Source organism: Octopus bimaculoides, chromosome 5, assembly GCF_046866305.1.
Source record: "Octopus bimaculoides isolate indiv1 chromosome 5, ASM4686630v1, whole genome shotgun sequence".
NCBI classification, from domain to species: Eukaryota; Metazoa; Mollusca; class Cephalopoda; order Octopoda; family Octopodidae; genus Octopus; species Octopus bimaculoides.
This window is the reverse complement of record NC_142932.1, coordinates 29,944,283-29,961,480: the sequence shown is the minus strand read 5'-3', so window position 1 is coordinate 29,961,480 and position 17,198 is coordinate 29,944,283. Positions and strand designations below refer to the sequence as shown.

The window sequence follows — 17,198 nt, the reverse complement described above, 5'->3', positions numbered from 1 at the left end:
ATAGCTTTTAAGCAAACACCAAGATGGCAGTGTACACACTCCTTCATCTCCACAGAGCTACAGCCTCGGCTAGAACCAACCAGTAAGAGTAAACAAAATCATTTAACATCAAACCATTGATACTGAATGAATTAGCAACAAAATAAAAAGTCACTTGTTAGCATTATCCCTTGCAATGGTAATTGGATAATTTTTTTCCTAACATGAATAAGACGTTTTTCTTTGTTGTACCAGATAAGTCATCAAAATAGAATGGAAGGGATAAAAATAACAAGTACAAAAAAAAAAAAGTTTCCAGATGCAGGTGTGGACAGGCATAAAATATCTGATCTATCATACCTGCTAATTAGTGTCTTTACCCCTCGCCACTGAGACTCCTTGCTATACCATTGACTTAGATAAAATGTATTACAATTAACTCTTTTGTTATCGTATTTCTGTTGAAATACACAACCTTGTTTCAGTTTATTTAGAAAATAAGGAAGGGTTCAGTAAAATAACTTTGTCATTATTAAGCAGGTGTTTGGAATATAGATTAACAAGGAATTTTGGTGAACGGTTTTAATTTAGATCGATTTAAAACAGGAAGTTTGTATCATATAACCAGAGGCGGTCTTGGGTGGGTTGATATCAAAAGGAATATTGTTAGAAACTCGTTATTTAGTCCCAAATCAACCCAAATTCAGCAGACATATCACACTTGGTGATTACTTATGCATCCTCATTATATTAGCTCAGTCTGTGTTTGTTGCCCTTATTTAACCCAAGATCAATTGCAATACTGTAGATCTATGATTAAAGGCATTCTAGCCATGTTTATCTTCATTTTTGTATATCAGGAATTATTTTGGAGTTAGCTTTTTTTAAGAAGGTAGGGTGAAATCTGAAATTAATACTTGCAGCCTGAGTGAGTAGTGTAAAGGCTATCAGTGGTTTGACTATTTAAAATATAATAAATATACATGTGTGGGCATGTATATATATTGTTTCACTGTGATTTGAATGTAATGCAAGTCTTTTCAATGAGGTCAAAATGGCATTATTACATGGACAAATCATAATGAGGTGATATTTTTGATTGGATTAACTCTGAATTGCCACAGACCCAGTTTCAGATGTTCCAACCAGATTGTTTTCATTTCCATTGGGTTCACTCTGTTCTTCCCGTTTAACTTGAAAATATACCAGACACCCTGCACCAAATTCAAATCTATTCTTGGCAAAATGGTATTGCTATTACACTGCTATTTACTTATTTTGCAAAATGTTAAAATTTTCTTTGAGGAAAGATGGGTGTTAGTGGTGAGGTGAATACACAAGAAACCAGTCACCACATGTTGGGGACATATTTTAAAATTCCACTTAGATATAATATTTCACCGTCAAAACAGCAATGACTGCCAACTGGCCTATTTTTTGTTATTTCACTTTCTCTCAGTATCATGGTTAAGATGTAGTCAATTATATAAATAACAAACTTACAACTGTCATGTTGTTTTTATTTACTTTTTCTAAAGAATATTACTTCTAATAAGTTACTAATTATACAATACTAATTATAGAATCACTTCCGTTTTCCTTTTCTATTTTTGAACCTAAGGAGGGACATCTTGGTTTCATTTATTTTTTCTAAGTCTCATAAATTTGGGGATCAGCATTTTTATGTGTAAATATTATACATGTTGATATATGTAAGCCACATGTTGGCATTGACTGAGCTGACCTATAATCAATAGTTTACAAAGTCTGTGATCAAGGACCATGACATTTGGAATTTAAGCCTCATCTTGTTATTGTTCGTTTCCACCCTTGACTAAGTTGACACCTGATCAAAGGTTTTTCTGTTTGTGACCATCCTACCATCCAATATTCTTTAGGAAAAGGATTGCGAATAGGGGTTAGTATGGGGATCCACTGAATGTTTTTACAGCTGCTTTAACAAATAAACCTTCCTGCTTAGGCAAAATGTATTTACAAGGTTTTTTCCAAAATCAAATGTGTTTTCTTTCCATTTTTTTGTGTATGTTTGATATAATCAGCTCACAGAATTATCTCTGCTTGAAATGTGTTTATATGAAATTTATAATTAATAAAAGATTTGCTTCACAATCATAGCGAAGACTTAGAAACTGCAAATAGGAGTTACAGCTATTTTATTAAATTCATATATTTTTTTGCTGTTTTCTTTCACCTATCTGTTATCATGCCTGCCATTACATATATTACAACTACATAATGCATACTACATTACAATCACAGCTACATTGCACATATATTGTCACAGCACTGTGCACAGATATATTACCATTGCACTGGCCACACAGTGCTGTAGAATTATAGATATTCTCCATTTGGAATATCATATGAACAATTCTTGTATCCCTCTTTTCTTCTCTCTATTCCTATATCTCTTTCTCTCTCTCTTCAACTGAAAATACATTGAAGCAAGTAAATATGTCATATTTGTTTATCTCTAGAGGAAGGCATATTTATTTCTCTCGCATTTTGTTAGCGAAATCATTGTGAGGCATCTGTTAGGTTTCAGCAAATGAAATTGTTTCTGTTACTGCATTGCTAATCCTTCTTGGTTGCTTAGGGAGAACACACATTCTGTGTTTAGGATATTCAACTGCAACTTGTGCTGGCCTTCACACTCAACCCACTTGCTTGCCACCCCTATATTGATATGTGACTTGCTATTTCTTAAAATAATATATCTGGTCAATAATGAGGCTTTTTCTCTCAGTTTACTGTGTATCCCTTCCTGACCTACTCTTTCCTTAGTATCTTGGAGACAGCCTCATTCCAGAAATCTGCTCCAGATTGCAGAGTAGAATGTTATACACTTTACACCAGGGCTCATAGTTATACACATTACACCAGGGCTCATAGTTATACACTTTACACCAGGGCTGGTCAACCTGAGGCCCACGAGCTACATGTGACTCACTTGATATTTTCTTGAAGTATTGTGTTTAATTTCAAAATAAAATTATTTGTATATGACATTTGTTTCAAAATAAATCTTAAATTCATAAGTGGCAATAACGCAATAGCCTACAATTTTATAATTTTAAACAAACACAAAGTAAGAAAAATTATTGATGCTGTAATTTGACTATTAATACATAAAGTATACAAGTGGCCCTCAAAAACTTTCTATGATTAAAGTGTCCCACAATGTAATTTGAATTGGCCAGGCCTGCTCTACACCATCTACAAGTCACAGAAGGGAGCAGTAATTCTAGTAGGGGAAGAAATTCCCAAAAGCTGATACAATTGTGGTACTTCAATCTTGTCAGACAACTCCTCTCATGTATGTGAAACAATAAAATATACTCAGTCCATACTGTAAAGTGGTTTGTGATAGGAAGGGCGTTTTGCTGTAAAAATGTGCCAAAAGCAGGAGTCAGGTCACTGAAAACTAATCCTAATATTCATAGTATGTTAGTGCTGCTATAGTTCTCTTGACCATAAAAGAGAAGTTGAAGACTATCCATCTACGAAAACTCCTGCATGCTGATGGTTTAGTTGTCATAGGTGTATCTATCAAAGGATTAGAGCAGGCCTGGCCAACTGGAATTACATTATGGGCCACTTTAATCACAGAAGTTTTTTGAGGGCTGCTTGTATATTTTATGTACTAATAGTCAAATAATCAAATTACAGAATCAAGAATTTTTCATACTTTTCATTTGTTATAAAATTGTAGGTTATTGCTTTATTGCCACTTTTAAATTTTAAATTTATTTTGAAACAAATGTCTTGTGCAAACAATTTTATTTCGAAATTAAACACAATACTTCAAGAAAGTATCAAGCGGGCTGCAAGATAAAAGTCTGCAGGCCACGTGCGACCCGTGGACCTGAGGTTGGTCAGCTCTGGATTAGCGAATAAATTCCAACTGTGAAAGCAGAAACAGAAGTGATAGTTTGCAGGAAAGAAGACAAGGCTGTTACTGTGATTGGAATTTGGTAGATGGAAACTGAAGGAAGCCCGTCGTATATATATATTGTTTGTGTCTGTTTGTCGCCCCATCATCGCTTGACAACTGATGTTGGTGTGTTTACGTCCCTGTCACTTAGTGGTTCGGCCAAAATAGACTGATAGAATAAGTACTAGGCTTACAAAGAATAAGTCCTGGGGTTGATTTATTCGACTAAAGATAGTGCTCTAGCATGGTGGCAGTCAAATGACTGAAACAAGTAAAAGCGTAAAAAGAGTAGTACCTATTGGGTTTCCTTGAAGTAGTTGATGGCTTTCACTATCTTGGTGACCAAAATAGCAGTAGAGAAGGATGTTCCAAAATCATAGTAGCCAGCATAAGATTGGGGCATCTTCAAGTGAAGACTGAGCTGGTACAGATATGTGATGCATGTGGAAGGTGTCAGTTGGATAATGTAATGCAAAATGATCCAAGTGGAAGAAACCCGTGAAAGAGGTAGTAGAAGTGGTGGTGGTAGTGGTAGTAGTAGTAGTGGTGGTGGTAGTAGTGGTGGTAGTAGTAGTGGTGGTGGTAGTGGTAGTAGTGGTGGTGGTAGTGGTGGTGGTGGTGGTGGTAGTAGTGGTGATGGTGATAGTAGTAGTAGTAGTAGATGATCTCGGGTAGCTAAACTTCAAGAATGAGATGACAAGATGGCAACAAATTGTGAGATATTGTACCGGTAAAGTTCCGTCCAACCCATGCCAGCACGTAATAAAGACATTAAGATGTTTTTTTAATGGGATTGCTATGGCATGCATATACATAATTCTGTTTCATTGCACAGATGAAATGTCATCAACATATCATCCACTGTATACATCTTATCTTATCTTATTTGTAATCACCTGATGATCTTTTTTTGCCATATCTTTCTTAGAATCTGTCTTCCATTTATTGTTGCAAGCAGTAGCAACAGTAACAACAACAATAGTAGCAATGACAATAACAACAAGAACAACAACATCAACTACAGAGCTGTTTACATCGTGAAGTATGTCAAGGCTGTATGACTTAATGGCTTGAACAGAATAAGCTGCAAGAGAGCTCAGATGTTGTCTAAATATGTTTCAGCTCTGACTAGACTACTAAAGTTTATTAGTACACAGCAACTATTCACTATAATCTTTCCTTGGCTATATTCACAATTATTCTTTATTGATCTTTATCAATCAGTTGATACCATGGCTGTAAGGTTCAGCGGGAGAGACTGTTGACCACGTGTTCAAGAGTTCTAACATTATTACTTCTATAGCCCTTACATTAAGTGTATATTATTTGCCTCAATGAACTTAGGTAACTACATGGTCTCTACCCTACTTTATTGCAAGTTGTTTAGTTGCAGGAAGATCACTCCCTATAAAAATAATTACTAGCTGCATAGGAATGGCTGTGTGGTTAGTAGCTTGCTTACGAACCACATGGTTCCGGGTTCAGTCCCACTGCGTGGCACCTTTGGCAAGTGTCTTCTACTATAGCCTCGGGCGGACCAAAGCCTTGTGAGTGGATTTGGTAGATGGAAACTGAAAGAAGCCCGTTTGGTCATGGAAGAATATTACTTTGCTTGGAAACAGGTGAGGGCTGTGGAAAATGTGCTCCAGTAAATTCCATCAGACTTAGGCAGGCATGGAAATGTGGGTGTCAAAATGATGATGGCAATGATGACGAGAATTTTCCCATGCTAGAATAAGTTGTGTAATTTTGCTGAATGTTAATTCACCTCTTTAAATTAATTAGTTCTAAAAGAATTCTCATTATCCATTGCTGATTCTTTGGCTTAACTGCTACAATATTCAAAGGACCTAATTAAGTTATAATGCAGCAATATAAATTTAGTGTTGGGGGTTTGTTATCTGGGTTCTAGAATTGCTACATCAAGAGAATATATATGCAAACAATTACCTTGTCATTAAGAATGTCGAAAAATCCTGTCGTATGTTCTTGAGATTGAGCTGAAGATTGTTGTAAATATTTTTTTTATAGTCTTGGGCCAGATGTTCCTAAAGGCCCCAGGTATTTTGTTGTTGTTTGCGCCCAGGTAAGCCATGATTGAACAGCCCTGTGATCTAAGATATCTGTTTTGTTTATTTTTCAAATATAATGTATATGAAACTACAGAATGTAATGTGTAAACCCATTCTTATGTTGGTATAGTAAGATTTAAAGGAAATATGGCTGTTCTTTTTTGCTTGTCAAATGGCATTAGCATTTGTGGCTCATGATCTGTGATGTCAGGTGTTATTAATCTGTCAAAATTCTAATGTCTTTAATTCTGCTGTTGGAGTGTCACTCATTTGTATACATCTATTTTACTTTTAAATGATAATCTCTCTGCAATATTATGTTATAAAAAGCTTATCTATAAGCATTTTTTTTCCATATCCAACATGTTACCCAAAATTGCATGGTATATTACTGCTAGCATGCATGTCATAAGTTTAATGTCACTGCTCTAGATGTTTAACAATGATAAATTCTTCTGTGACAATTTGTTAAAACTATCAAAATATCCATATTTGTTTTAGTGTTATTAATATGAAATTATAAAAATGTTGAGCATTGATGAAAGAATATTTAGTGGGTACTAATGAATATTTGGGGAGTGATATATTTTTCAATCCTTTTAATATTCTCACCTGGGACTACCTGTAGTTCTGCAATACAAAGTCTACTATTTAAATTAAAATCTGTAACAATTCTATGTAAGATACCTTTCATCATATTCCAAACACCAGTTTGATTATGAGTTTTGCTTAATTCCTGCCAATTCTTGATTAATTTCGAAATAAATTGGTTTACATAATGTGTTATACTATTAATATGGTTCTGAAATTGTTTTTAAAAAAACACTGCATAACAATAATATAAAGAAACCGGAAGCTAGTGTTAGGTGAGTTTCTATCATTACATTTTGACAAGATTCTATTGATTTTTTTCAAATGAAATTATGGAAATATTTTGTAGGCTCTAAGCATTAGTTTCCTCAAAGGTAAATTCAGTCATGCTGCTAAGTGATTTCTACTTTCCCAAAGTGTGTTTTATTTTAACTCTGAACAATATTTTAGTCTGATAACTTCTTTCATGACTATTTTTAATGAAATGCATCACAGTGATCTAGTGAAACAATAAACATTTTCATTTTTAATCTGGTCTTTCAAATATAACATAAAAGATTTTGACTTTAAATTATGATGGAATATTATTAATTTAAATATGATCATTTTAAAGCATGGTGTAGTGTAACACAGAGTCAGAGATTATCTCGGGCATATTGGTATTAAGAGTTCAATAGGTTTCAATATTAATATAATTCCTAACCATTTTGTTTCATTGATCACAATTTATAGCACAGTATTCTTCTGTGGAATTGATTTCTGATGTATGTATCGACACAAAGAAAAGAGTTTTATAATACATTGGTTTTATATCATAATACTATGTTGATCCAATTTGCCTTTAATTTAGTATAGCTTTATATTGTCTCTTCATGGCATTAATGATTTCTGTGCATTCCTACTGCAGCTCCAAAATGGTTCATGTTTCATTTTCTGAGAATTACTACTGTACTATCCAGTGGCCACCAACCTCAAATTTAGTTTGTTTGTGGCCAAATTTGAAATCTTTGCTAGAACTGTCTACTTAATCCTCACTTGAAAATGCTACGGATGTCAACTGCTTAGACTAATTGATAAAATGGAAGTAATAAATAAAGTAATTAACAAAAATATAAAGTAATCTCTGCAAAAGGCTGTGATCAATATATTGTCAGTTGGGAAACAACATATATTAAGATCCGGATCAATGTTTTGTGCATGTTGTGCAGAACAATGAATTAATAATGGCTCTTAGTATTTGAAAATAACAATGATAATATTTAACCAATATATGTTAGAGAGAGAGAGAGAGAGAGAGGGAGAGGGAGAGGGAGAGATGGAGATGGAGAGAGAGATGGAGAGATGCAAGCAACACTTTGATATTGTTTTCATGATCATTTGGATATTTCTGGTAACATTTCTACTACAATCGGCCCTGGTAAATTAAAATTTAATTTATTGATTTGCTAGAGATTGGCTCTTTTATGTACGGGAATCTGATCTTTGTGTGGAATGTGAGCAACAGGTGTCAACACTTGACATTTTTATAAAGAATATCAAATGTAAATTGCCTCTTGCTGCTAATTGTTGTTAACCACCCCACCAATAAAAAAAAAAAAAAAAAAAATAATAATAATCAATAAAAGACCCAAACTGAGTTTGATAAAAAATTAATTCATCTTTGATTAGTGAAATGCAAATATATGAATTGAAGAACTTATGACTGTTTTCATTGATGAAAAAATAATGTAAAAACATATCAATGGAAATAGTGGCGCATGCTGTAATCGAAGGTGTATAAATTTGAGTTTTTATGTTATTGTTTTGTGTAGAATAATTGGAACCAAGTCTGTTAAAGTCAGAGAAGTCTTTTGTTAAGGCAGTGATTCATTCAGCTTTTGACTTTCAATTAAACTATTTCCATGAATTTTGTATTCAGGAAAAGAATTTGGCAACAAATTAATAGGATTATATTATGAAATTTTAGAAATTAGTGTTTTTTTTTAAAGGTCTTTTAAAGGCAGCTCATGCATCAAATGAAATTTCTTTTACAGTTGTGTCATCAACATCTATGGGAAAATGGAATAGATTTTTTTTTTAGGGTTTCATTCACCAAGATTGCACTTAAATTCTTCTGTACTCCACTCTCACCAATGTTATATGATTTTTTAAACTCAGAAGCAATATTTGATGATTGATATATGAACTTTCAAGGGAAGAATGACCCACCCCTTTAAGGAAACTATTACTTTATTTATTATTATTATTATACATAAAACCTGAAATCTTGGGAGAAGGTGGAAGTCAATTACATTGATAAATTAAGTACCAGTTGAGTACTTAATGTCAACCCTGAAAGAAACCCCGCTGTACATACATATCTATATCTGAGTGCCTGTATATGTACCCTTGTCTTGGATATCCCGTGATGGTTGAAAATGCACTCAACCATCCTGCAAGTGATGTTTGTTTCTAGTCGTCCATGCTAATTCTGGAAAATATTACTTTGGAAGTAGATGATGGGTTGTTGACTGCAAAAAATTCCATCTGACCTATGCAAGTCTGGACGAGGGTTCCAGTTGATCCGATCAACAGAACAGCCTGCTCGTGAAATTAATGTGCAAGTGGCTGAGCACTCCACAGACACGTGTACCCTTTACGTAATTTTCAGATGTGTAATGTCAATGTGAATACCCGTCAGAGTGTAAGTATCTTGAGAGAAAAGCTGAACATTAGAAGCATCAGTTGTGGCGTGCAAGAGAGACGATTGCGCTGGTATGGACATGTGGTGAGAATGGAGGAGGATAGCTGCGTGAAAAAGTGCCACACCCTAACAGTTGAGGGAACCCGTGGAAGAGGTAGGCCCAGGAAGACCTGGGCTGAGGTGGTGAGGCAAGACCTTCGTACATTGGGCCTCACCGAGGCGATGACTACGGACCGAGACCTTTGGAAATGGGCTGTGCGTGAGAAGACCCGGCAAGCCAAGTAAGATCGTTGCCAGTGCCCCTGGACTGGTTCTTGTGCGGGTGGCACATGAGATGCACCATTTTGAGCGTGGCCGTTGCCAGTACCGCCTGACTGGCTCCTGTAGGATTTTCGAGCGAGATCGTTGCCAGTGCCCCTGGACTGGCTTGTGCGGGTGGCACATAAAAGACACCATTTCGAGCGTGGCCGTTTTCGTGCGGGTGACACGTAAAAGCACCCACTACACTCTCTGAGTGGTTGGCGTTAGGAAGGGCATCCAGCTGTAGAAACTCTGCCAAATCAGACTGGAGCCTGGTGTTGCCATCCGGTTTCACCAGTCCTCAGTCAAATCGTCCAACCCATGCTAGCATGGAAAGCGGACGTTAAACGATGATGATGATGATGATGATTCAGCGTGACACAGAGTGTGACAAAGCTGACCCTTTGAAATACAGGTACAACAGAAACAGGAGGAAAGAGTGAGAGAAAGTTGTGGTGAAAGAGTACAGCAAGGTTCGCCACCATCCCCTGCCGGAGCCTCGTGGAACTTTAGGTGTTTTCGCTCAATAAACACTCACAACGTCCGGTCTGGGAATTGAAACCGTGATCCTACAACCGCGAGTCCGCTGCCCTAACCACTGGGCCATTGTGCATCCACGCAAGTCTGGAAAAGTGGATGTTAAATAATGATGATAATGGAGGAAAATTTGCTCTTCATCCCTCTGATTTTTATGAAAACAAGCACCAGACATGTAAAGGATTTGATTTAACCACCTGATTACTCCTGCAGGTATGTGGATCTTGTGTAAATATAAGAAAACATGCCAATAGTCAAATTAATGAGTTGGCTTTGTGAGGTACAGGGGTGTAGATGAAGAATTTGACTGTTAAGGGTTCTAATTGAGAATGGTAACTGGGATACACCTGTTCTTTAATTGTTTTCCTGTTTTCATTTGAAATTTTAGGTTTGATAAAACTGATTCAACTGATAGTGGGAGAAGGAATTAAAACTGAAAAAAAAAAAAAAAATTGCTATGAAAAGAGAAATTAAATGATGAATAATAAAAATATGGTTTCATTAAAAGAAAAAGAAAATAATTGGAATTTGAATCAAATTCAATTTTAGTTTGTTTAGAAAAAAAAGTTAGTGTCTATGAAATTTTAAATAAAAAGACAAATGTTTAAAAATATTTCATTCAAATGAAACAAAATCTTTAGAAATGTCTTCTCTCTTAAGGCATCATATCAGTCAACCATAAACATACCTAGCCTCACTTCATGGCTCATTAAAGACCTGTTTACTGATCTGTAAAATATGTCATGTATCATTCCACAGTATAGGAGGTGGGGTTTTACTATATAGTCTCTTGATTTGTTAATAATAGCAGCCAAATTTCCCTCCTATCATCCTCAACCATTTTAAGAAAAATAGACCTACATTCTGGATAATATAGTCTTGTATGCATTATTGTGCCTTAAATTAAGGCAGGGTAATCACTTTAGGAGTGTCTTTGAGTATAGAAATACACAAAGGTCACCTGTACTTTTCGAATTTACATCTCTCTCTCTCTCTCATTATATATCTCTCCTTCTATCTTTCTCTTCCCTACATCTCTCCCTCTCTTTCTTTGCCTCTCTTTTTCTCTGCCTCTTTTGTTCCATGCCTCCCTTTGTATCTCCCTATCTCTCTCTCTGTATCTCCCCATTTCTCCCTCTCTCTCCCTCCCTCCCTCCGTCTCTCTCTTTCTCTCTCTCTCTCTCCTCCCTCCCTCCCTCCCCTCCCTCTCTCTCTCTCCGTTTCTCTCTTTATCTCCGTTTCTCTCTCTCTCTCTCACTCTCTCTCTCTCTCTCTCTCTCTCTCTCTCTCTCACACACACTATCTCCGTTGCTCTTTTACTCTTTCTCACTTTTTCAGTCTCTCTCTCTCTCTGTCTGTCTCTCTCTTACTATCTCCGTTGCTCTCTTACTCTCTCTCTCACTCATTCAGTCCCTAACTCTCTCTCTGTCTCTCTCTCTCTCTCTCTGCCTGTCTCTCTCTGTCTCTCTCTGTCTTTCTCTCTCTCTCTCTCTCTGTCTCTCACTCTCTCTCTCTCTCTCTCTGTCTGTCTGTCTCTCTCTCTCCGTCTCTCTCTCTCTCTGTCTGTATGTGTGTCTCTCTCTCTATGTCCCTCTCTCTGTCTCTCTCTCCCCATCTCTCTTTCTGTATCTCCCCCATCTCTTTCTTTCTCTGTATCTCTCTCTTTGTATTTCTCTTTCTCTCTTTGTATCTCTCTCTTTCTCTCTCTGTCTCCCCCTCTCTCTCTTCTTTTCTTTTTCTCTCTCTCTTCTTTTCTTTTTCTCTCTCTCTTCTTTTCTTTTTCTCTCTCTCTTCTTTTCTTTTTCTCTCTCTCTCTCTCTTCTTTTCTTTTTCTCTCTCTCTTCTTTTCTTTTCTCTCTCTCGCCCTTTTCTTTCTCCTCTCCCTCCCTCTCTCACCCCCCTCTTCTCTTCTATGAGAAGCTAATCAGTTCTTAATTTTCACTGTAGGATCTCAATCTAATATCATTTCTCACAATCACCTCACAATCACCTCACCTCTCCACACAAATACAATGTTTGCACTAACACACTCACAGTAACAGACATACCTACTCACTCATTCTCTCTCTCTCTCTCTCTCAAACACACACACACCAACCATAATTAAGACAGAAGTGACAAGCTGCTCTACTTTCTTCCCTTATGGCAGCAGGCCAAACTTTAACCGTTCTTTATCTATTCTAGTCTTCAATGTCTCTCTGCTTTCCCACCATCAAGCCTTCCTACATCATCATTGTTCTCTTTCCTATCTACATCATTTATTCTTTGCAATTCTTCACCCGTGACCCTCCGGCATATTTACCTCCCCACCACCATAATGTTTCTACTCCAGTTTTGCCATTCTAAAGCAAGTATCAAATTATTAAATATAGCCACCCGCTTCACCCACCTTTAACTCTTTCCATACCAACCAGCCTGAGACCTAACCATACTTAAGTGTTCGTATTTTAATTAAAATCTCAATCAAAATCTCATAACATGAAAATTCATTTGGTTAACCTCAACATAGAAATCATTATTAAATGGACATTTGAAAAGATTATTACACCTCTGCCTTAGCAAAGGCAGAGGTATTGTTTTCAGTCATGTTTATTTGTTTGTCCATGGACAAGATATCTGAAGAACCGCTGGATGGATTCGGGTGAAACTTTCAGGGATGTCTGGCCTCGTGACTGGCACAAACTGATTAAATTTTGGGATTGTTCGGATACCAGACAAGGATTCTGGATTATTTATTATATTTACTTTACATGAAGTATTACGATCTTATGTTAACTTTCAAGTCGTTCTCTTATTATTTCCCTTGAAAGCATGCTCATGGTTTCCATGTAAGTTATGGTGGAATTGCTGTTTCCAAAGTTTTATTATCGTTTCTCTATTATTAATTTTATTCCTGTCTCTATCTTAGTAGAAACTGATGGATAAAGAAATCAAAGTACATAAATAAATGGCAGCGAAACCGTTTGGAGATTATATAACACTAACATATTCAGTAACAATAATAAATTTAATTTATCCTTGACAATTCTTAGTTTTACCAGTTTTGAATATATCACTCATGTTTAAACCACCTCTTACTTGACAATTATATTTCTAACTCTGCCTTGAAGGAAGCTTTACTTCTTGGACTCATGTTTTTGTGCACAATGATGATAAATGTCCGTTAACAGCACCGTATGCAGATCCTTTCCATTTTCTTTCACACACAGATAAATTTTTCGCTATAGACCTTAATGGGTCTATAAAGACATTACATCAATAGATAGACTAAAAAAGGCCTTTTCAGTTTTTGTTGGAGGAACTTTAAGAAATCAAAGACTGTGAGTTCTAGTTTATGAAGTTTATTGAAGGTTTTGTTTAGGAATAGATAGTATTGTGTTTTGTATTTTTCTGATAAGTGTTAATACCTGTGTTAGAGCGACTGAAGCATCATTGTCATCATCATCATTTAATGTCTGCTTCCCATGCTGGAACGTGTTGGATGGCTTGACAGGGGCTGGCAAGGCTGGAAGCTGCACCAGGCCCCATTTCTGTTTCGGCAGGTTTTCTATGGCTAACCTTAACTCTTTCTAATCACAACCACTTTATTGAATGTACTGGGTGCTTTTTCTGTGGTATCAGCACTAGTGCTAGGATATTTTTTATTGTCTTTGTTCATAGATTTACAAGTGTGTTTCACTGGAATTTACACTATGTTGGCTGTTTATGCAAAAAAGGAAGAGTGTACAGAAGCCCTGTTGCATATCAGACAAAAGGATATGGATTATAGAGGGTCTCACCGACACATTGTATTGAAGTAGTCTAGTAGAGACCTTGTAATCCAAGAGGTGGGTGCGTTCTACATGTGAGCCACTTGATTTGAAGCTTCTCATAAAGAATATGGCCAAAGGCTTTGCAGATGTCAAGTGTAATAACATTGCTTTTGGTAAAGTTCTCAAAAGCTAGAAACCACTAGTGTGTAATTTCCTGTGGAGACAGAAATCTCAATAATTTGGTTGTCAGACATAAACTCTCCCTTTCTATTCATTCTGTTCTCTCTTTCTCCATTAACTTCTCTCTTCATTGATCTTTCTCTCTTTCTCCCTCCAGTTTTTAATGTCAGAATTATTTTAGAGACAAACCAAATTAGAATTAACATGTTTTACCCATTCATACTTAGTTTCCTCAGTCTATACTAATGAGAATGTTATTTGAAGTTAATTTTATCAAATCAAAATAAATTAAAAAAAAAGTTTTCATGAACTAAAATAAAATTTGCAAAGTTGAATCAAAATCAAAGTAGTAATTGTAGCAGTGGTGGTGGTGGTGGTGGTGGTGGTAATGAAATGTAGAATTTGGGAGAAGAATATAGCGAATTATATTGGTCCCAGAATTTAACTGGTACTTTAGTTTCGTCATTATCAAACGTCCATTTTTCCATGCTGGCATGAGTTGGATGGTTTGACAGGAGCTGGAAAGCCAGGGAGCTGCACTAAGCTTCAATTGTCTGTTATGGCAGGGTTTCAACACCTGGAAGTCTTTCCTAATGCCAACCACTTTACAGGGTGCTTTTTATGTGGCACCAGCACAGATACTTTTTGGTGTCAAATTTTGGCACAAGACCATCAATTTTGAGGGGAAGGGAAAGTTATTTACAATGAGCCCAATGCTCAGCTTGTACCTTATTTTATTGACCCTGAAAGGTAAGGTCAACCTCAGCAGAATTCAAACTCAGAACATAAAAACAAACCGAATGCCTCTAAGAAATTTTGTCAAGCATTCTAATGATTCTACCAACTCATAATAATAATAATAATGATAATCATAATAATAATAATAATAATAATATTATTATTATTATTATTATTATTATTATTATTTTTATTATTATTTTTATTATTATTATCCTTTCTATTAAAAGTACAAGGCCTGAAATTTTGTGGGAGGGGACTAGTTGATTACATCAACCCTCCAGTTTTTCACTTATACTTTATTTATTGACCCTGAAAGAATGAAAGATAAAGTTAACCTTGGCAGAATTTGAACTCAGAGCATAAAGATGAGTGAAATGCTGCCAAGCATTTTTCCTTGCATGATAACTACTCTGCCAGCTCTTCGCCTTAATAATAATAATGATGATGATGATGATGATAATATTAATAATAATTTATAGATTAATTTTATAATTAATCTAAATGCATTTTTTGTTGTTTTTTACAGACACTGCTGTTTTGGACTGGTGTATTTGTCGGATGGGCTGTTATAATCCAGCTGTTGATGTTTTTATACATCTGTTGCATTTGTTGCAAGAAGAAAAAGAAGAAGCATCGGGAAGTAAAGTGTATACGATGTTTCATGGCAATATTCATATTTGTTTGCGCGTAAGTTGTTCATTTTCCTTGTTCTTCTTTGTTACTAACTTCCAAAAACAGATGATACATTGTTGGTTTAAAAATTTTCTCTTATTTTATTTATTATTATTATTATTATTATTATTTTTTTTTTTTTTTTAGTCCTAGGACTCTTAAAGTTGGTTGCTAGGTTTTCATGGTACATCAGTGACACCTAGATTATAACATTCCTCCTGAATGGTATGCTGGTCTGTTGCAGGATTCAGGCCCAGCAATTTTGAGGCATGTGCCAGTCCCGTGTGGCTCCTGTGCAAGTGGCATGTAAAAAGCACCCGCTTCACTCTCGGAATGGTTGGCATCCAGCTGTAGAAACCTTGCCAGATCAGATTGGAGGGAGGAAAGGCAAAATTGACCTTGGCAGGATTTGAACTCAGAATGTAAAGCACCAAAAGAAATACCATTAAGCAATTTTGTCTAACATTTCCACTAACTCACTGCCCTACAATGCTAGGTTACAGTTAATCAGAAAGACAGGTGTTATCTATCATCATAAAAATTATGGATATGAGAACACAAAATTTTGAAAATATATTTATATTTCTTAAATACCTTTCTCCTTGTCAGGAATGGAAATTTTTAGATATTAATTAATTTTTTTTGTCTTCTCTGTCTAGAAGAATAATTTCCAGAAGCCAAAATATAAATTCCTTGTAGATTCATTAAATTCTTTGTTTTTAACTGAAATGATGCCGAAGGCTCTACTATGGATTACCAGAAATTTGTTGCAATATTTTCCCAAATATCAAGGGGCCAACAGTTTTTGCAAATTTTATTCTTTTGATTTCAATCTTTGTTTCAGTTTTGAATACATTAAAGTATGTAATAAAATAACCTTGTTGTTATTAAGCTGGTCTTAGGAACATATTATCATGCAATTTTGATTGGAAGTTTTAATTTAGATAACTTTAAGACAAGTTTGTCTTGGTTAGGTTACTATTAAAAGAGTTAATCAGAGGAGGAACAGTGGCACCTCTGATCTCTCGTAGGGCTTTTAAGACTGGTAGGAAAAAGGGAGGGACAAAAACCAAACCATAACATCTGGGTTTTTGTGAGAGAGAGAGCAAGCAATGCATCAGAGTTTCAAGTTATTCCTAGACTAGAGGACTGGTCTCAGTTTCTATAAGAGAATCCATGCCTCTTACTCAAGTGTTTTAAACCTGCCATTGGATTAAGTCTACCATACAAGAACTGGTACAGCTCATCCAATCTACGAAGCTACATAATTTTAGTTTATAAGTCTTGAGTTGGCCTTTGACTATGGTAGAAGACACTTGCCCAAAGAGCAAAGAGAAGGATCATGCTTTGATTTACAAACTGCCAAACAAACTTCTTAACTATAGTGTTAAATATCAAGTCGTAATCTTCCCATGGGTGGAGGCGCAATGGTCCAGTGGTTAGGGCAGCGGACTCGCAGTCATAGGATCTTGGTTTCAATTCCCAGACCAGGCGTTGTGAGTGTTTATTGAGCGAAAACACCTAAAGCTCCACGAGGCTCCGGCAGGGGATGGTGGCGAACCCTGCTGTACTCTTTCACCACAACTTTCTCTCACTCTTACTTCCTGTTTCTGTTGTGCATGTAATTCAAAGGGTCAGCCTTGTCACACTGTGCCATGCTGAATCACCACGAGAACTACGTAAAGGGTACACGTGTCTGTGGAGTGCTCAGCCACTTGCATGTTAATTTCACGAGC

General features: G+C 36.0%; 1 protein-coding gene across 10 annotated transcripts in view; it reads left to right on the top strand.

Moving 5' to 3' along the window:
- Nucleotides 1-17,198, top strand: part of LOC106883542 (protein tweety homolog 1-A) — a 174,283-nt gene that overhangs the window by 67,268 nt on the left and 89,817 nt on the right. For all 10 annotated transcript variants that reach the window (XM_089352136.1, XM_052967867.2, XM_052967863.2 and 7 more), the window contains exon 2: nt 15,317-15,477. In XM_089352136.1, the coding sequence (XP_089208262.1) occupies nt 15,317-15,477 (161 nt within the window). The remainder of the gene's footprint in view (nt 1-15,316; nt 15,478-17,198) is intronic.